This window comes from Taudactylus pleione, unplaced genomic scaffold, assembly GCF_031769625.1.
Source record: "Taudactylus pleione unplaced genomic scaffold, aTauple2 ptg000671l, whole genome shotgun sequence".
In the NCBI taxonomy this organism is placed as follows: Eukaryota; Metazoa; Chordata; class Amphibia; order Anura; family Myobatrachidae; genus Taudactylus; species Taudactylus pleione.
Genome location: NW_028285073.1, coordinates 10101077 through 10122690, shown reverse-complemented (window position 1 = coordinate 10122690; position 21614 = coordinate 10101077). Strand labels below are relative to the sequence as shown.

Here is a 21614-nt window from a genome sequence, read left to right as displayed (position 1 = left end):
AAAAAAAACTGCAAAATGCTGTACTTCACCACTTGTGCAAAGACGCAAAATAGCACCAATTAAGACCATATAAGCACCCAGATACCTTCAGCTGGGCTTTTCGGGGGTATCCATAGTGATCCCCCATATCAGTGCATCTTTTGAGGGGTGTCAGGGTGATTTCCCCAAATCTGACAGGACTTCTCCCCGATTTCAGTTTCGCCGGGGTGCGTTCTAGCGTCCTTTGCAATTGAATAGGGCGAATCGCGGTGATGAGCGAGATACTTTTCCGGAGGCAAAACTAGCGTTGACAGCGAAAAGTCCGGGACTTTTCACCGGCAATTGAATACGGCCCTTAAGGGTGAGATTTGCTAAGCATTGGCGAGAGATAAAGCACCAACCAATCAGCTCCTGTCTTCTTACAGGCTGTGTGTGAAAAATGGCAGGTAGGAGCAGACTAGTTGGTTCTCTAACTGCCATTTTGCAAACACAGCCTGTAAGATGACAGGAGCTGATTGGTTGGTGCTTTATTACTTGCCAAGGTATAGTACATATCTCCTTTTACCGCTATGTTTGTAGCAGCTTGTTATAGCAATGTACGTGTTTGTGTGTTTTGTTTGCAGAGCACAGTTTGCCCATTGTGTGTTTCGTGTATATGGCACATTAGTACACTCTCAGAAAGATCACTTAGCTTGTGAAGACAAAATATCCTATGGCAATGCATACTGTATTTTTTTTTTTTTTTTTTTTTTTTTTACACCCCTACTAGTAATTATTTAATTTGTGTCATTTTGTGAGCGTGTATATTGATATAGTCTTATAACCGTTCTAGATACCTTCATTTATTGGATGGCAAAGAGAATTACCCGTTTTTAGTGGATGCAGAGAATACTGTTATTTCCTTCCCGCCGATCACAAACAGTGAGAAGACCAAGGTAAGTTGTATGGGGTTTTATCTAAGCACTACTTAGAATTCAGACACTTGTAATATATATTTATACACACACGCGTAATTTGCTACATGGTTTTACTCTATAGCAGCATCTTTACCTCATGGTAAAAGTCTTATTAGATTACGAAGACCTCTCAGACTAGGCAGTGCTCCATACTGTATGTACAGTTCAGTTGCTGACTTGTAGTTGCCTGAGGGACTGAAGTCATATTGGGTACTTCAGCATTGAGCTGTTTTTCAGGAAAAATACATGAAATTGTTTTTACCTTTTTTAATGCTAATTTATCAACACAAGTTAAAATGTAGGTTTATTTTATTGTGACGTAAGCCTCCCTTGCCGAAGATCCACCCTCTTGCTACGATCTGTTGGTTTCAAGCAGGGGTGGGAGTGGTCTGTGCTCTCAAATTATTAAATTGCCTGATCCTTAGTGGTGAAATGGGAGGATAGCATATAACCTGAAATTAGAGTGGTATATTGTTAGTATGAAACCTAATCGGTAGCATAATGTCATTTGGCCCCAGGCTCCGTAAGATGGAGTAAATGGCCTCTGAAAGAGAATGGTGATACTGCACCAATCCAAGAGAGGGTCCTGGCTGTGGGGGGAGAGTCCATTACACACAGAGAGTCCATTACATCTGTGTGTGTCTCTGATTACTCCCATGCAGATCAACTAGATCATGGGTGGGCAATAAGTGGTCCTCCAGCTGCTGTGGGACTACACATCCCAGCAATGCCCTGCCAGGGTTTTGTTATTAGGGCATGTTAAAACTTTGGCAGGGCATCCTAGTATATGTAGTTCAACAGCAGCCGGAGGGTCGCTTAATGCCCACCCAGTAAAATGGGGCTGAAGAAATGTTAAACCACTGCCATGGACGGGCAGCTGCGGATGACCATGACATAACATACAACCTTGTTTACCTAGAAGCAATGTATTTACAATGAGGTAATCGTGATGTCTGTGGGGGTCAAAATGGAAACCCAGTTCATGCCTCCTGTTGAATGTGTGTTCAATTAACCATATTTCTTCTTCAGGGTCCACAGGGCTCCACAGGGAGACATTGGGGTGTAGGTGGGACCTGGATGACCGGACCAACAGCAAAGCTTTTCAATCCCAGGATGCTCCGGTCCTTCCCCCTATACCCCGCCCACAGCCTGAGGGCACTTCAGTTTCGTTGGTGTCCGGAGCTGGACTACCATTATAACGGGGCTGCCTTATGCAGCCCAAGCTTTTATTTTCATTATTAATTTTTATTTCTACCAGAAGGGTGAGCAGCACCAGACTGTCCTCCGGACGTCTGTGCTGCCACCCCATCACCCCTCCGCGGCGCTTTGGCTCCAAGCCTGTGCTAGGTACTCCCAGCTGGGCTGTGAGGGGGACTAGCTAGCAAGCTCTCCGGACCCCCAGACTGCAGCCCGGAATCCAGGTGACAGGTAAGGCGGAGCCCCATTCGCAGGGACCCGCATAATACTGCAGTCTTACCTCCGGTCTCCGGAGACAGACCAGAGGCGCTGATGTGGACATTGGGGAGGCAGCCCACTACTCCACTAGATCACCGGGGCATTAACATACTGGCACAGAGGCATAATTAAGACCAGGTGGTTAACGGCAGTTAGGGGAAAAGGCGCTCTCCCTGCAGCACCTCCCCCAGCTCAGGGCGCCGGTCCACTGCGGTCTTGGTGTTCCCTGGGCTGCTACTCCTTCACCCCTAGCCCCCTCAGAGACACACGGCAGCCATTTTAGGCAAGCAGGTCTCCGGTAATCTCTGGGTCCAGTCCCCTGTATACCTCTCCCAAGGGCCAGGTCATACAGCGCTATTTCCTACCAGCCACTGTGGTCTGTGTATTTGATATTAGTGCCCACTGCAGAAAATTAGATTTTTCTTTCTGATTTGTATGTCACTTGTGCTAGCGCTAACTTCTTCTGTTCTATACTGTCAGTTATAACTATCCCTTTCTTCTACTGTACCTTGTCATACTAAGGCATAGAGGGTCAATGTACCTCACATTTGTGAGGGCTATCACATACTTGACACCGCGTTGCACACTACATGGTCTCAGATCTAACGTGGTTGCACGCTCCCTGGTATCAGATGTAGCGTTTTTGCAACTAACTTGTGCCTTATAAAGTGGTATCACTCCAGGGGGGCTACCAGCAGTGCAGTTGCACATTATATTGTGCTACCTTTTATATACATATATTGCGCTGTTGCACATTACCTTGTGCCATATATAGCGTTGCTGCATACTACATGCTGTAATTTTTAACGCTGTTGCATACTACATTGTGCCATATATACCGCTGTTTCATATGATATTGGGTCATATATAGCGCTTTGCACACTACATTGTGCCATTTCTACTTCAGGGTCCATAGGGGGTCCACAGGGTTGACCTTGGGGTATAGGTTGGGAACCAAATCCGGGCACCACGCAGTTAAAGCTTTTAGCTCCCAGGATGCACTGGGTCCACTCTCCCTATAACCCCACCCCCAAGCCAGAGGCACCTCAGTTTAAGTTGGTGCCCGGCCAGAGTCGGGTCACCGTTAGCGCAGGGGGAGCTGATTAGCAGCCCCTAAGCTTATTTTATTTTTTTAGGGACAAAGTTTTTTTTTTTGGACTTTGGACTCTTCAGAGCGGCAGCGTCGGACTGTCCATAGGACGTCTAAGCTGCCGCTCCGTCACCCCGCTGGTGATGAGACGCCAGTACAGATCTGGGGATCTCAGCGGGACCCCAGAGTCTGTACTAGCCGGACTCTGCGGGCGCCCAGGACTGCTGCCGGATCCACGGGGAGCAGGTAAGGTCGCGGATCACCGCTTGCGGTGATCCACGCATTTCAAATGCAGTCCTGTGCCTCCGGTCTCAGGGGACAGACCGGAGGCGCCGGCAGTGGCGGCGGGCCCCCCATACCCCGTGTGTCCACTAGACCACCAGGGACTTAACGATCGGTGCAGGGAGCCGGCGTCCCGGGGGTTAATAGCCGGCCAGGGGAGGCAGCCTTCCATGTTACAGCGGCTCCTCCCCTCAGCTCAGCGCGCCTTTCAGTATCCATAGTCTGGCGTCGCTGAGCTGCTTCCTCCGCGGGCCACGCTTCCTCTGAGGTCTCCAGCGGCCATTTTATCTCTGTGGTGCAGCAGAAATCTCTCAGGATGGCAGTGAGTCCAGTCCCCCTGCGTACCTCACCATCAGGTCAGTGTACACAGCGCTGTAGCCTTCCCAGACACTGAATCTGGGCAGTTGAATGCAGTGTAATAGTGCAGTATATTATATGACATGTTTATGTATATATGTATATATCTGCATTGTATGTGACTTATGCTAGTGCTGACTGTACTTTATTCTCTCACCTGTCAGTGTATATCTATCCCTTTTCTTTATCTGCCCTAATACAGCTGTACTTAGGGTGGTTCTGAGACCTCACATTTATATACTTGTTAATATTTGTGTGGTTTGTCACATACTGTTGCGTGCTGCACGTTGCCATATTTTAGATGGACCTGTGTGTTGCATACGCTGAAAATGGGTCCCTGCAGCTAATTTTTGGCATCAGTCAGGACCAGTATAGTGCTGCTTAATATTTCCGCCAAGATTGGTCAGATATGTTATACTGCACCCATTTTTACTATCCTGCAAGTCATGTGCTGCAGGTGTTAGTGCGGAGGATTTGACTCATAAAGGGTTCTGTATGGCGTCATCTGGTGCCGGCCTCTTTCATGACCCCCTTGGGCGGTTTGTTTTCTCGGGATCCTCTCAATTGCGGATCGCCGGGCGGGGCCCATTGTTGTACCTCACTTGGGGTTACTTCACCATACTGCCCTTTTCATCTCAGGGTATCTCGCAGCTTCTTGCACTCTTCCCCTGTGACACAGACTACCGCTCCCTGCAGGGGTTTTTCGCAGTATATGAATTCCCCCTGGTGCCACAATAGTCTGTCATTCCCCTTGCAGGGATTACCACAACAGCCACCCTGGGTGGATGTCGTTTTCTACGAAACGCTAATTGGCGTGGTTGACGCCCTGTGGTTACTTCCCAGTTGGCTCTGCCGTGAACTGGGTACTGTTCGGGGCTCTTTCCCTCTTACACGGGGGGAAGCCTATTTCAGGTATTATTATCCCTGCTTTAGGGCTGGTAGCAGGTCCATTCTGGTTAGAGTGAATGTTGACCTGCACCTGTATCATACACCCTCAGTATTGCGTGCCTTCGGGTTACCTGTTGCTGACTAGCGGGTGGATCGCATAGCGGGACTCTGGCTGTTGCCAGATAGGAGGTGTTACGACAGTGTTTGGCCTCCTGTCCCAAATTCCCTGAGGGTCATCACGAGCCCCTCCTGGGGGGGATGGGCGTGTTGCTCGTCTGATTACAGACGTTACTACGCCTCCCATTCCTGCGTGGTCGGATTCTTCGGATCCGTAGGTGGTAACTCTGCCTGAAATCAGTATACTTGCTTTCAGGAGTTGTTACCCATCCTACCATGGCTATAGCATGGTTGGTTAATACTATTGCATATTGGGTTGATGCATTTGTAACGTTTTTTCCCCTCCAACACGTCGGGGGTTCAAATGTATTTGGTCGCTCACGTAATATATGCTGTTGTCATAGGTGGAAATGCCTATATTGGATACCAGTCTCCTAACTTTCAGAGTTCCGGCTGCGACTGTATCCTCCGTAATACCCTATGGCTGCGCTCTGGGAATGCAGAGGTGCAGATACCATCTTTAGGGTTGATATTGTTTGGTCCTGACCTTGACAAGATTGTAGTAACATTGGCAGTATTACTAACGACAAGTTTACCGCTTTCAGCTATGCCCACTACAAGGCCTCAGACTAAGTCTGTTAAGTCTTTTTTGTCCTCTGGGTCAGCCTAAAGGTCTGTTTCTTCGTAGACTGTCGGCATCTACAAGGGCCGACATATCCAGTACCGAGCAGGCCTGGACTGCCAGCCGATCCTGCTTCTGAACCTACGGATATCTCTTCAGTCTGACGGGACAGGCCTACAACTGGGAGATACCGATTTTCTCAGTTCGCCCGGTATTAGTGTCAAGTTGCCGCGGCTACGTGGGTAGGAGGGTACGCCCTCTTTACAAGGGCCTTACAGATCCAGAAAGCTATGCAGTTGTTGCGGTAAGCGGAGCTAATTAGGCCATCCCCACTATCTCAGTGAGGGACTGGTTGTTCTGCTTTCTTTCTGGTGCGGTGGCTGAATGGTCCTCTTTGGCCTATTCTCTGTCTCAATTCCCTGAACCAGTTCCTAAAGCTACCTGGGCTCAGGAGGAAATCCCTATGCTCCATCATACGATGTTTGGAACCTGGGGACTTTATGGTATCACTGGATATACAGGACGCGTGCCTACGGGTACTTACAGAGACCTTTCCTCAGCATGGGCTGAGGTTTGCTGTATCACAGCAACACTTACAATTTTTCGGGCTCTGCCTGTTGGGACTGTCCTCAGCCCCACAGGGGTTTACCAGCGTTTTGGATTTTCTGACAGTTCTTCTGTTCAGTATATCCCAATGCTCCTGTACCTGGACGGCCTCCTGCTCTTAGCGGGATCACCGGGGTACTTTACAGCCAGGTCAGGATGACTGTGGCTTCTTCAGGGTGCAGACGTTTAATCAACGGGGAAAAAGTCCTCCCTGCATCCCTCTCTGGGTATTCTTCATCTAGGATCCCTGCTGGATTCTCAGAATCTGAGAATTCTTCTGGCGTAAGACGGAATCTCCACTCTTCCATTAGGAGTACATGGTTATCTGCGCAGTCGACAGATGTCTTTACACTCTGGGATGCATGGTGGAATGGGCTCAGTTCCATTCCAGGCCTTTCCATAATTGGCTCATCTCCAGATGGAATGAGTTTTTTCTGTCGGATAACTGTTCAAACGATGATGCTCTCTCCGGAGGCAAGTCGGTCCCTGTCCGGGTGGCTATGGCCATCTCGTCCAGGGTTTTCTTTGCGATGGACAGTGTCTGGATCGAATCCTTTTCAGTGCAGTTGGACGTCTGTCGATTCCACCCTGTCAATTAACTTACTCTGGCATAACTCTTGTTTCCCGGTGAACCTGAAAAGGTTCAGTCCGACAGGGTCAGGACAGTGGCTTCCTTTTTAGCAACACTGTTCGTTGGGTGGCAATGACAGGTATGTCACATATTCGGACATAGTCTCCTCCCGACCATCTCGGCAGCGTTCATTTCAGGAGCTCTCCATTGGGAAGCGGGAGTCCTCAGCCGTCACGACGTGCATCCCGGGGACTAGTCTCTTCCCCAAGAGAGGTTTCATCTCCTGGTGAGCAGGGGGGGGCCCCCCTGAGGTGACCCTCATGGCCTTCTGACTTTATCACACTATGGTGTTACAGTCCAGCTCTGGGGATTCTGAAGCAACCTTCAGCGACTCTTTGTCGGTGAAGTGGTCCTTCCACTTTGTGTACCTGTGTTCTCCGGTCTCCCTTCTTCCTCGAGGTCTTTGGAAGTGTTTTCAATCGAGACGGAGATGCTTTCCTGCTGGTGGCTCCTGATTGCCCCAGATGTCAGGGGTACTTGGATCTTCGGAGTCTCTACATCGATACTCCATCCCTGATGCTTCACTGCCCGGACCTGTTGTCTCAGGGTCCTTGGTTTTGCCTTGGACCTGGGTCGTTTGTCTTTGACTGTGTCCTTACAGTGGTCTTACGGCTTCCCTGGCTTTGTCATCGTTGGAATGATTAGAGCACATGGATCAGCTTTTGCTGGGACCTACCACAAACTGTGGCAGCCATAAATCTTATGGTATTGTACCTGTCGATACAATCCTCCGGTGTCCAGGATTTCCAGATATTCTGGCATTCCTTCCGGCTGGCTTGGGTTTCACACTTGGCCTGGTCTTCCTGACAGTGCGGATCTCTACACTGTCAGTATGGTTAAGATATGGAATTGCTCCACTCTGGTATCCAGTTCATCCTTTGGAGTGTTTTCTTGATTATGCCTCCATTTGTCCTCCCTAGGGACTCCTTGGGAGTAAGTAGTGGTTCTTCGTTACCTCCGGGGACAGTCAATGGAACCGCTGGTTGTGATAGCCATTACATGGTCTATTGCTTAGGCTCTCTCTTTCTCTCAGGGTGTTTATATCAACCAGGAGAGTGTCTGAATTGGGAGCGTTCTCATGTGGCTCCCTCTTCTGGAGGGCATCATGTCAGGGTGGGAGTTGCTCTCGCTCTGTGTTTCTTCTTAGTGGTTTTCAGGTTCCATATTATTCTGGAACTTATGGTACGGCCATTCTGTCCCCAGTCCTCTCGGCTGGTGTGGCCTCATTGACTGTGGTCTGGCCTCTTTGGATTTATGTGATCCGTTCAGGTTCCTTACGGAAATCGGACTCCTTATTGGTGGTCTGAGATTTCTGGTTTTCACAGGAAAGGATGGCCGGCCTATAACCAAATGTTGGCTGGATGGCCTCGTAGGTCTTCCTCAGGGGCCTACCCATGGGTAGGCCTTCCTGTTGTTGATGCTTGTTTTTTCTCGGGCCATGTGACCCTCGTGTGCGGCTCGCTGTGGCGCCTCGGCTGTTTTGCCTTACTAGGTGGCCACGTGGTCTTCTGTCCACACCTTTTTAAGGTTCTAGGCATTGGTTTCCTTTGCCTCTCAGGATGCTTCCTTTTTGGCGACGGATTCTCCTCTCAGCACAGGAGCGTCCCCACCCTTGGTTGAACTGCTTTGGGACATCCCCAAGGTCAACCCTGTGGACCCCCTATGGACCCTGAAGTAGAAAACAAGAGATATGGTAAGAACTTACCTTTGTTATCTCTGTTTCTACGAAGTCCATAGGGTCCACAGGGCGCCCGCCCTGACGCACCTGGCTTCATATGGGCTGTGTGGCTGGTCACCGGTTTTCCGTCTCCCATTTCTGTGAGTATGGTTATTGAGTGTTCCAGTTTTCTCTCTCTTTTTCTCTCCTCCTCCGGCCTTTGGCTACTTACAAACTGAGGTGCCTCTGGCTTGGGGGTGGGGTTATAGGGAGAGTGGACCCAGTGCATCCTGGGAGCTAAAAGCTTTAACTGCGTGGTGCCCGGATTTGGTTCCCAACCTATACCCCAAGGTCAACCCTGTGGACCCTATGGACTTCGTAGAAACAGAGATAACAAAGGTAAGTTCTTACCATATCTCTTGTTATTTCACATACTGCAACATGTTAACTGCATTGTATCATTACTATGGTGGGCAGCGGAAAGAATAATAAACAGCTTCCAGATCCTGCCCCTATTCTGTTGTCCTGTAAAGCCTGCTCAGCTGGTTTGGCCCTAGGGGACTTTATTCAGGATGGGCTTTGCACTAATTGCTACACAGCCCCTGGTCCCTCAGCCATAGCACCTCAGGACCCAGCCTGGGCGGCCTTTTCACAAATGCTGGCAAAAAGTTTGGAACAGAGAGCGGTCCCCGTAGTGGCTCCCCCTGTAGGATGGCCACAGCAGGTACTCCCTGCAAATCCTTTGCTTCCCCCATGGGTAGGCATGCTGTCTACCTCAGGACAGAGTTTGGCTACTACGTCTACAGCCTTGCAGCAACTGCTACACAAGAAAAAGCCTTTACCTACCAAACCCTTATTGATACCTCTTACTCGCTATACCCAATTGTCGCTCTTATGCGACAGTTGTTTAAGAAATAATTGCTTTTCAATCCAATTGTGGTTCCAAAGCACAAAAAGTATAACGCACTGTGATCTAAACAATTAGCGCAAAAAGCAAGTAAATACAAGGTACAGCCAATACATACTGTATGCTAGCGCTCTGGATTCCAGTTCTCAGTCATCAATCCTGAAGCCGGTGGTCATCTAAGAAGGGAAATGACTTCCCTATGTTTTCTAGAGCACTAGCCTATATACCTTACAGGTCACAGCTCTAACAAAGAAACTAGTTGACAGATTTCCATTGGTTCTTGCTCCTGGACATTCTGGTACGATGCAGGTCATAGGTCAGTTCATACAGTGTCACTAGGGGTATGTCCCAGTTCCTCAGTTTCTTTGTGTGGTTTTCCCGCCGAAGAACTGGTTTAAACTAGCCAAAGACACTACATACAGAGGTATACATTCTAATCACTAATTCCCTATACTTCATAACTTGCAGACGCATGATGCGATCTCCTTGCCGATAGAACCGGAGATCTGCGCATAAACAGGGATTTAGAATGGTACCAAACATGACTTGTCTACTAGTTTCTGTACCTTAAATATCATATACATTACATTTCACAACATAAGCATTTGCTAATAAAACCTCTAATATCAAGCTTAATGTGAGGGAACCTTTTTATAAGTGCGTGCATGTGTGAGTGTGAGAATATTGTGTACTTTCACTAGTATTCGTTGCGTGTATGTATATTGTGCTTATCTGTAGGCTTTTATGTACGGCGCAAATGTGCGTTGTGCATCTTGTATATTTTATATGTATTATCTAATGTGCATATAGGTTTTGTTTGGACTTTCAACAATATGCAGTAGCAAAACAGACTTGCGACGCTAATAACCAAGTATAGCGTCGTACACAATGGTATAGTGCAGACGACGCAAAATGTCGTCGTTTGAGGCGACGCCAAATGGCTTTGCCAGATATTTAAAAGATTTGGTCTCAGCCAATCATCTTACGTCGACGCCCTCTAAACAGGTTATGAATCCCAAAACGATTCAGTTCCTTTTACCCTCTTCCAGCTATTGATTGCACTAAATGGTATGCACTAAATGGGAAGTTCCCCCAGAGGTGGATTCTCATGTAACTCGTTTGGTTGAAAATGCCACGTTACCCATTCACACTGCTACCTCCTGAAGGAGACTACAGATAGACGTATAGAAGCTTGTCATAAATCTTACTCTCTTACAGGAGCTATTTCTCGTCCTGCTAGGGCTACAGCCTGCTTTGCGAAAGCCATTGAAAGTTGGGCAGAAGCCCTAGAAGAAACACTTCCCTCTGATGCTTCACAGGAACAACTCCTATGTATCTCGCATTAGGGATGCAGCCTCCTACTTAGGGGAGGCAGCTATGTGTATAGCTCTCCTGGCCTCCAGGATATCTGCCACTTTGTTAGTGGCCATTGCATCGTTTCGCTTTGTTCCTGGAAAGTAGATTCGGATTCAAAACGGGCTCTGGAGTCTCTTCCCTATTCAGGGGACATCCTATTTGGTCCAGAGCTAGATAAAATTGTGACTACCTTGGCGGCTAACAAGACTGCGTTTCTGCCCTCTGCATATAATACAACGCCTCATACGTCATCCTTTCGGTCCTTTCGCCCTAAAGGAAAAGAAAAAATTCAGTCTTTTCCATGGCACCAAACGTTAGCCAAGACCTCCAAGCTTAGGGCCAAACAGGCCTGGACTACTAGATATCCACCAGGCAAGTCTGCAGCCTGACGGGACGGGCCTCTCCCTGGGGTGGGAGGCCGCCGCCTTCAATTCGCCCAGGTACCTGGGTAAGAGAAGTGGTCTCCCACGGATATGCCCTCTCCTCCTGAGGCAACACTTTATTATGCCTTTATTATGAGGCTTTAATTGGCATATATTACATTTGGGGTGAGCGTTTGGGCGTTATTGCTGGTATAATTCAGTGTGCTGAGGAACAATAGGGGGTTAAAACCCCCTCCCTTTTCTACTTGGTATGACCCCTCCCTTTCATGCACCTGAAAAGAGTACTACCAGAGTGATTGAGCAGCTGCCATTTTTTTGTTCATGCTTAGAGCACGTAAACCGGCCTCAGCTAGGATTTACCTGAATTTGGCATTCATATTTTCAATGGTGTGCTGCTCGAAACTATGACCCTCAGATCTTTACAGTTAATTGAATTTTTGCCTTTCTTCAGGCTGGACTGGATCTAGACCTCCGCCTAGCATCTCTCAAAGTGCAAGTTTCTGATTTGTCTATCTGGTTTCAACACAAGATTGCCTCTGTCAGATGTCCAAACCTTCATGCAAGGTGTTCTACGGATACAACCTCCCTTTGTCCCTCCTATGGCTCCATGGGGTTTGTCAGTGGTGCTCACAGCGCTTCAGGAACCTCTATTTGAACCTCTGGAATCTGTGGATATCAAATGGCTCACTACAAAGACTGTTTTCTTCTGGCTATAGCATCTGCCTGTAGGGTATAAGATTTAGGGGCGCTTTCATGCCACTCCCCCTTTTTGATTTTCATCAGGATAGGACTGTTCTTCAAACTCGCCCAGGGCTTCCTTCCTAAGGTAGTTTCTCACTTCCACCTGAATACAGAAATTGTGATTCCAGCCTTTAATTCACCAGACCTCTCGGCTGGTGAGGCATCTTTGGATGTGGTCCATGCTCTAAAGATCTACGTGGACCCGTACTACTTCCATCAGTAAATCGGGCTCCCTCTTTGTTCTATGTGGATTCACAAAGAAGGGATGGCCAGCTAACAAACACTCTGGCCAAATGGATTCGCATGACTATCTCACAGGCTTACACTTAGACTGGCCTTCCTGTGCCAACTACAGTCTTGCTTATTCTGCTTATTAAACTGAAGGGCCGGAGCATCCTGGGATTGAAAAGCTTTGCTGTTGGTGTCCGGTCCTCCAGGACCGAGCTATACCCCAATGTCTTCCTGTTGATCTTATGGACTTCGAAGAAAGAGCATTAACAAAGGTAAGTTTTACCATAACTCTCATTATTTTGACATGTGTTGCTAGAAGGGTGTCCTCCTGCATGCTATATTATGTGATCACACCTGTTTACCTCTGATGTTAGTGCTGCATGAAATTGGTTGGACATTGACCTGTTCTTTCGCCTCTGTTCTGGATTTTTACTTAATGAGATTAAAATGAGATGTTGCACTAAGAGTTGGGAGAGGGACCAGCGCTGAGAGTTGGGAGAGGGACCAGCGCATGTAATTTGCAATGCTATGTTAAGGACTTTTAAATACTTGAAGGTGTTATGTATTAATGTTATTAAAGGCGCCGACTGTAAGCCTATTCCCACTTGGCTGTAAATGTTAGCTAGTATGGTATATAATCCATATAGTTTGGTGCCTGACCAAGTGGTGGTGTTGGCCTGTATATGGTCTGCATACTGTATGAGTTAGATACTACTTTTTATATTGGGTATATTACGGAATTTGTTCTTCGTCTAATATCTGTTGTAATTCCTTATCTAGTTTTATTGTTATTGTTGGTAACAAATTGTAAAGTCTGTTAACTCTGTCCCTAGATCCGTAAATCCACCCGGGAGCTGCTGGTTGAGGTGACTAGTTCCAATAGTCTGCAGACCTGCAAAGATGTGATGGACGCTCTCATTGCCGTAAGTGCTGGTTTCGGTATATAACCTGTCTTACTTTCCACCAGATGGTATCCGGCTAACATTCACTTCTAAATGTCAATAGTCAGCAGATCGACCACCAATAGGTAGACATGTATTTAGGTCTACATGGTAAAATGGTCGACAACATAGATATATCTATATATTTATATTTAATATATACTGTATATCTATCTATGTTAAGTCGACCATGTTACCATGTTGACCTAAATACATGTCTATATATTGGTGGCTGACCTAATGACCATTTTGACCGTCTGACTGTCGACATTCAGCAAAACCTGTCGGCCTACAGAATAATGACCAGTCATACCACGGCCCCATCAGATACGTTCCAGGTTTTTATTCTAATGCTCCCTGTGTTTGGTGAGTTTCTTTTGAACATGAGGGGGGGGGGGGGGGGGGTTGCGGCGACCAACCTCTGACAAATACTGTTTGGATAGTTGACACAGGATTTTCTTTACCACTTATACTGCTGGTGGATTTATCCAGGATCTCTGCTATGGCCTATGTGGCGAATATTTTCTTTGAGCTTTTAAAAATTTTGTGTATTTTTATGACCGAATTTAATTCCCGGTTAATTTATTTTATACTGTATGTAAATTGCATTTCATTAACTTCCAGTATAACGGTTCTAGCAGAAGATTCCAATCGGGAGATCCCGATGGGAAGCTTAGTGGAGGTGGATTACCAAAAGCATTCTAAACACAGGAGAGAGTTTCTAGGGAATACACCATCAATATTCCCAAATGGACCCATGGAATTGGCTTCCCAAAAGCGATCTCGCCTACCCCTCCCCACCCCCCAGTTATGAATCCTGTATTTAAAATAATTGTCCGTGACTTGTATATTCCTGGCTTATCGTGCACAGCGCACTAAAGTCTGTAGTGTTTCTGGTTCATGTCACTCCTGGTCCTCAGTCCAATCTAGAACACAGTGAAAGTGATCTGCACAATGATGACATCAAGGAAGGTTTCACTTTCTGCCCATGTCCCTTGCCTAGAACTGTTTCCATTTCAGTCTTACTTTTAGGACACAGATCCTCGTTTTAGATGCACTGTCTTTCTATGGAAAAAGTTGGCAAATGCTGTACAGTGTGTAATTCCATCTCTTGACACATGCCCTCATACGCGGTCTTCAGTGGAAAAGCCTTTGGATGAGTGAGTAGCAAGTGATGGGTGGGATATGCCATTGTACAGGTAGAATAGTTGACTGGATAAAAATCTGATGGAAACTGCGCTAAATAAAGAAATCTATAATAAATGACTAATGAATTTGCACGTGGAGTTTGGAATCAAATATCTTTAAATGTTATAAATGTAGGAAAGGCATATAGAGGGGGAAAAGTAAAGTGTACATGAAGGTTCTGTACACTGAACTTATAATCGAAGTAGCAAAAAATATTTCTGCGACCAAAGTCTCATAGATGTGTCCTTATACACCTAGCCTCAATACGCCATGCGGCACAAGGGAGCTGCGGTGTAGCACATTTTCCGCTCAACTGTGCACCTCTGTCTTGCTGCGACAAAACTGCTTCACAAGGCTGCACTGATTAACTTGATATGTGACACTTGTATATCTGTGTGCAACGGAGTCTGAATCTTTATACACAACAGAACTTGGTGTAAAACGAGACGCAGTCGCGGCATCGTAGCACTTCAGACTGTCACACACAGATGTACAAGGGTAGCCTATCGGATGAATCCGTGCAGTCTCGTGAAGCCGTTTTGTCATATTGCATTGCTACGAAGTCACCCATTCAAGCACGAAAGTTTATCGGCGCAAGCTGAGACGCACGGGAACTGGGGTGTTTGGCCCGTTTGGCGCGACTGCGGCAATAGTGTATGAGCACACATCTGTAGAATATTGGTGTGACCAGTAGACCGGTGAATATAAAGACATTTGCTGAATATATATCGGAGCAATCCAGTTCTTCCAAGTAATATTATATCAATGAGCGTAACCAGTTGCATGCGGCAGTGCATCTAGTTTTCTTTCTTTTTTATTTTCTACTAGTAATTGTATGTATTTTGAGTAACTATTATGGAGATAGATAGATAGAGATATATATATATATATATGTGCGTGTGTGTGTGTGTGTGTTCAGCAGGTGGTGTTTTATTTAGCTTTTTTTGGACTTTAGCTATAGGACCTTGAAAATCCACTATTTTATGACTAGTATGCTGGTAGATGTTTGTGTCATAATAGCATTATGTAGGTTTTTTGACCTTTACTCATATATAGGTACTTATTTAATTATCTTGTGCTCATGGCATTGAGGAGAGGGGAATACAATATCTTGCAATGTCTGACTGAGTGCAAGGAAAAAATACTGTTCTTGAAATGTCTTTACTTGACCTTCGGGATATTTGTGTCCAACGTGCAGAACTGAGGGCCTGATTCAGACCCGCTCGCAAGCTCACTAGTGATATCAGTGGGAGTGCTTTTGGCTCTGATAGAGCCAAAAGCACTCCAGGGCTTGCGGCAGACGTACAAGCCCGATGGTCGCGATGGTCTTGACCATCATTTTGGCCGCTCGCTATAGCTGTGGGCGGTCACCTACAGCTATGCGAGCGGCCGGGAGGCCGCTCCAAAAAGTAAGAGGGACGGCCCTGATTCAGGGCCTGAATCCCCCCTACCTTCCCCATGTAACCCATAGCAGCCTATAAAATCCGTTTTTATTGTCTTCTTGTCTGACAGAAATGTAGCACAATATCTGGATGGTGAATGTGTGTGGTACAGCACATAATTGCTCATCACATTGGGATGGTAAAGCACAGTATAAATCAAGCTTTGCACCTCATGGACTTGGGCGCTTTAGTACATATGCTTTGAGATGGTATAGTGCGGGGTTTAAAATAATTATTAGGGTTTAACTATCCCACACATAATGCATAAATGGCATATTTGAATATTAAGCCATTGTGATATGGACACAACATGACTGCCAAGTGTTGCTTTTGACTCCGCTGTCTCCTTACTTTACACAGAAAATGGCTGAGCTTAATAAATTCACCTTGGAGAACAAAGAGGAAGAGGACACCTCAGACCGAGAGCTGGAAGATGATTACGGACATCAGCAGCCAGCAGCCAATCAGAATGCAGAAACAGAGGACAGCTCTCAGCTCGTGTTGGAACAAGTCCGGGTGGCCGACCTCGACGGAAACCTCAAAGTTTTATACCCATCAAAAACTGACCTGAACTTAAGTTCATCCTTTGTAATTGTGCGCTAGCACCAAAACCTTCACTTGTACCTGGACTGATGGCGCTTAACTGTAAAGTCACACTAACAAATACATTATGGAACATGTCTAATTTATTTTTTATGATGGTTTCTTGACCCTTTTGCTGGTATACATATGTGCTATGGAAGTTGACTTATTTGTAATCATTGTGCAGTATTTGGCCAAAATAAATTGGCAATTTAAGAAGTGCTGAACGTTTATCGTTAAGTTATGAAAATTGCTTTAAAATTAATGTGACCTGGCAGAGCCGAAAACAAGGGATGATGGAGAAATAAAGCTTACATCACGGGTCCTGGAGCTTTTCAGAATACGTTTGTAAGTTAAACATATTTAGCATATTGGATCAGATTTAGAAGATCTGGTGGTAAATTAGGTCACAATTGTCACCAGAATGAGACATTGTAATTCAGTGCAATAAATTATTATTATTTCCCAAGAGATGCTTAATTTTATCATGTTTCACTTTTTCTGCATCCATTTCTTACTGCCATTTACTGTCCTAAACGTCATTTGGTTTCATAAGGAAAATGCAAGAGTTCAGTTACACTCTAATTAAAAATCAGGCTGGCGTCTGCCGCTGTAGAAGAGGAAATGTAGGAAGAACAGACGCCCTGGGTAAATGGCTATATGCCGCTGCCCCTTGAGCTCTGACTAGGTCACCTCTGCAGCGCCCCCTAGTTACTAGTTGGTGTAGTGCAGTGTAACAAGTGAAGCGTAATACTGGTCCACTGCTCCTTGAGGAAACAATGGGACTGGGCACTCTGCTGTATATTACTGGCATTAGATTGTGCAATACTGCTTCTTCCTGGGTAGTACAGAGGACAGGCAGGGCTGCTGGAAAGTACACATTACAACATGCCACTTGGTTTGGCAGCAAAGAATGTTTTGTCTAGAATACATTCTGTTCATGAGATTATGTGATCACTGAAAGATGTTTACGCTTTATTTTCTAAATGCTAAATTAAGTTTAATATTTTACTTCAGACCCGACTTGGTAAAATTTTTGTTACTGTTTTAAAAAGCTGCAACACAAAATAGACCTTTAAAAGGTGTACTGTATCATTTATTTACATGTAAACCTTTGCAGTGTAGCAGTATAAAGCTGGCTTGAGCTAGGGCCGCATTGTCAGATTGTATTACATTAAAGGGACTGTAATACAATTTGTATAAGTTATGATTCATAACGTTCTTACAGTAGGAAAGGCATCTCCGCCGTTATGCCATACACTCAGCATTGCTAACGTCTCGCTGGAGAGTGACTTACCTGTGCAGTGACAGTCTGCTAGCGAGTCTGAGTGCAGGGAATTCATACTCTGACAAAATGCCATCAGTAAGGAATGGCCAGTTCTCAGTGGGAATGTGCTCACAGACAGTGAGATGTGGTACAATGCTGGGTCAGCAGCGCTGTAGCAACTAAGTATTTTAACCTTATTGAAATGTAATGTAATCGTTAATGCTTGGAAATATTATTAAAACCTTCGAGGTTCCCAAACTCTACCATTACGGTTCAGGTTTTAAGGATATCCATGCTCGAGTCCAGATTGGTAAATCAAATTGGCTTGAGGTGCTAATTAAGTCACCTGTTCTCAAACATGGATAACCCTTAAAACGTGGACTGTAATGGTGAATTTTGGTAATAATCTGGTTTTATATTAAACCTTCACACTCTTCCATTATATAAAGCCCAATGTGTTTTTTGTTTTGTTTTTTTGTTTCTTTCACAATTACTCTTATTGGTAATCCAGCTAATGATAGTGTGCAGACACCCAGCACCACTTTGCTTCAGCTTCCGTTCTGTATGACTGGTATTCAACAAACGGCCCTCCAGCTGCTGTGGAACTACACATCCCAGCATGCTCTGACAGTTTTAGCATGCACAAATAGCAAAACTGTCAGAGCATGCTGGGATGTGTAGTTCCACAACAGCTGGAGGGCTGCATGTTGAGTACCCTTGCTGTGTAAGGTAACTGTATTAGAGATGTTACAGCTGCACTGGAATACAAGTCTGCAGACTGGTCTAACCAATGTATGTGGCGGGTTTCACTATACTATCACAGAGAGCATTGAGTGACTTGTGAAATCTGTTACTATGCATGAAAGTGTCATAGATTATTTGTACTCTGCTCATTATTACCTGGATCTCTGATGGAGCTATGCAGGTCACACCTGATATAGGAAGTGGCTGTCTGCATGGGAGTGTACTGGGTTGGATAGCTCTCACCTGGGGGTAAATTTACAAAGGTTTGATTTTGGGATTCCATTTTATGAATCTCTTAAATCTCCTGAAATCCTTTAGCAAATCTCAAATTTACTAAGATTCTATTTTGCATTCAATTTTCAAATCGAATTCGATCTGGTTTCATGTTAAGAAGGGATTTGATCGATTTTTGCATGTTCATGTACAAATCTAAGACCAATTCCCACTCCAAAACGAACCTCAAATCCCCAAATGAATAGACCTGCTTTATGTTACATTTTCAGCATGAGCAGGTCTGATTGACACAGATGCATGCATTCGTCAGTGAGATGCATGCATGTATCTTAGTGTAAAATATGTAAAAAAAAAATGATAGGGGTCCCCCTAAAAGCGCAACCAGCCACAAACTTTTCATAGCCAGTTATGGTTGTGTAAATACAGGGGAAAAAGTGCGTTGGGTTCCCCTGTACTTAGCGCAACCAGCACCAGGCTCTGAGCTGGTTCTGGAATTACTGGGGAAAAATGTGTAGGGTTCCCCTGTAATATCCATAACCAGCACCTGGCTATTTCTAGTGGGGGGGGGGGTTAATGCCACAGCCTGGGAAATGCCACCACTGGGTTCCCTGCTAGTCAGCCCAGGCTGGTGATCCATGAGGAGTTAGGGACCCCCCCCAATAAAGGGGTACCCCTCTCCATGGCACCCTAGACTGTTAACCTGGGCTATCCCCAGTACCCATGGGCGGTGGGTGCCGGGTTGATGGTGTAAAAATATAAGTGTAAACATTGTCTTTACCAGTAGAACTGCAGGTCCCAACAAGCTGCACCTGCATGCTGGTACTTGGAGAACCACAAGTATCATCATGTGGGGCATTATGGGCCTGCTGGTACCTGTAGTTTACCTGTAAAATTTTAAAATAAAGACAAGACACACACCGTGACAGTATACGTTTATTACACACTTGCTCATACTCACCTACAATACCTGGTCGGTACTCTTCTCCATGTAGGCATCCTCTGTCTTCTGAAGGAAAAAATGAAAAATACCAACCCACGAACTCAGTACCATCCTCGAAGGATGGTACCTCCCGAATGACTAGCTCAGACGTGGCATTTCCCTTAGAAGTGCTGTGGCTGAGCGTTCATTGGCTGAGAGAGCTCAGCCTCTGCCTCTCAGCCAATGAATGGCTCCCACCATTGAAGTAAACGGTGAGAACTGCAAGGTTAGTAAAGGTTAACCTGATTTCTCGCAGGAAGCTGAAGCAGGCGCACAGGGTGTTTGAAGCTCTTGCCGGTTTGTGAAGTCTGATTCAGAGCTGTCTGAGTCCCTGAAATTCTTCTTGTTTGGCAAGAAACAAAGGTCGCCTGTTACCTTCCCACCTTCTCTTCAATTAGACGAGCAGTTAGTGGCAGCTTGGAAGCACCCGGACAGGTAGTTTCAGTTGTCCAGGTGTTTTCTCTCCCTTAACCTTGTTATCTGTGAGAAAAGGATAATGTGGGAGACTCCTCTGCCCGTGGATTAATCAGTCTTGTGCCTTTCTAAGAAGACTAAGCTGCCTGCTACAACATTAAAGGAAGGCTCTGAGTGTAATTTAGAATCGACACTCAAGTCAATTTATACTGCTGCTGGTGTTTTGCTCCAACTGGTCCTGGTCGGTTCTTGGGTTAACAAAGTGGTTGAAAAGTGGTCTGAACAGTTGGTTGAAGGTTTGCAGTCTAATACCCCGTGCGACAGAAAAATAACCGCGCTTAAGCCTGTATCCAGTGCAATTATAGTTCTGTTCTGTGTGCCATATAAAACAATTATATATAATAAGCACTATTGACCAAAATGGGCAATAAATAATTATAATAATTTAATAATCAGTTGCAAAAGCTCAAAGCTTACAGCAATGGACATACAGTATACATGAAATAACACATTGAAGCAAACATGAAAAATTAAACATTGTTTCTTTTGTTGAGTAGCAAGCCTAAGAAGAATCACAGTTAGAACTAAGTATCTAAAAGTTCCGCAACTGTATGCTCTAGTAGAGCCAGGTGCTTATTTAAAAAAAAAAAAAAAATTATATTTGTGTATCTCAGCCGCGTCCGGTGTGAAAATAGTATATAAATCAATCTCAAATTCCTCTTCAATAGAGACTGTTTGGATGTGTAATCTGATAAAATCACCGAAACATGAATGTCAAACACCAGTAATTTCATAAGATGCCTCTGTGATACTACCTTCTATACCAGACTGGACCATAACCCCTACTCTCTTTATCAGAGATAGTTAAGAGCTATATTGGGTTAGGTGGTTGAAGATGGTGTGATTCCAGGGAGGAGTGGAGGTTTCTGTATGTTATTTTTCCCATCACTCCCTCGTATTTTCACTTACCAAAAATTCACAAATCCCTCACTACACCACTGGGGTGTCCAATTATTTTGGGTATAGGGTCCCGCACTAATAATTTCACATTTTATTGATTTTCACCTTCAACCTCTAGTTTTGTCACTGAAATCTTACATGAAGGATTCCACTTTTATACTTACAGGGCAATTTAATTTGGAGCGAAAAGTCAGTTTTTGCGATAATTTCACACAGATGATGTCATTTTCGCTGGTTTTGGTTTTACACCTGCGAAAAGTCTTTGAAAAAAAACGGGGATAACTTTTCACCACTGAATAGGTGGCGAAAAAAAGTGCAGAATTGGGGTTTAGGGGTGCAGGCTTAAAAAAAATAGCCTGCATCCATGGGAATGTCTTTTTAAAATAAACTGTCAAAAAAAAAAAATAGGGACACCCCAAAAAAATTATTGAAAATTTGGGGTGAAAAAATTGTTTCAAAATAGGGAAATAGGTTCAGGGCTATTCTGCAAGTATGCGGCAGGTGTATTCTAGAATAGGCTATTAGCGGCAGGTGCATATTTGTAGAATTTTTAAATAAAGACTTTAGTTACAAAAATATGCTAGCACCCATTTTCATGTACCCCA

General features: G+C 45.2%; 1 protein-coding gene across 1 annotated transcript in view; it reads left to right on the top strand.

Annotated features, from left to right (window-relative positions):
- LRRC47 (leucine rich repeat containing 47) overlaps positions 1 to 16882 on the top strand; it is a 38495-nt gene extending 21613 nt beyond the window's left edge. The window contains exons 5-7 of the mRNA XM_088455763.1: positions 812 to 914; positions 13092 to 13181; positions 16190 to 16882. Of these exons, the coding sequence (XP_088311889.1) occupies positions 812 to 914; positions 13092 to 13181; positions 16190 to 16432 (436 nt within the window). The 3' untranslated portion in view covers positions 16433 to 16882. The remainder of the gene's footprint in view (positions 1 to 811; positions 915 to 13091; positions 13182 to 16189) is intronic.
- Positions 16883 to 21614: the final 4732 nt, after the last annotated feature.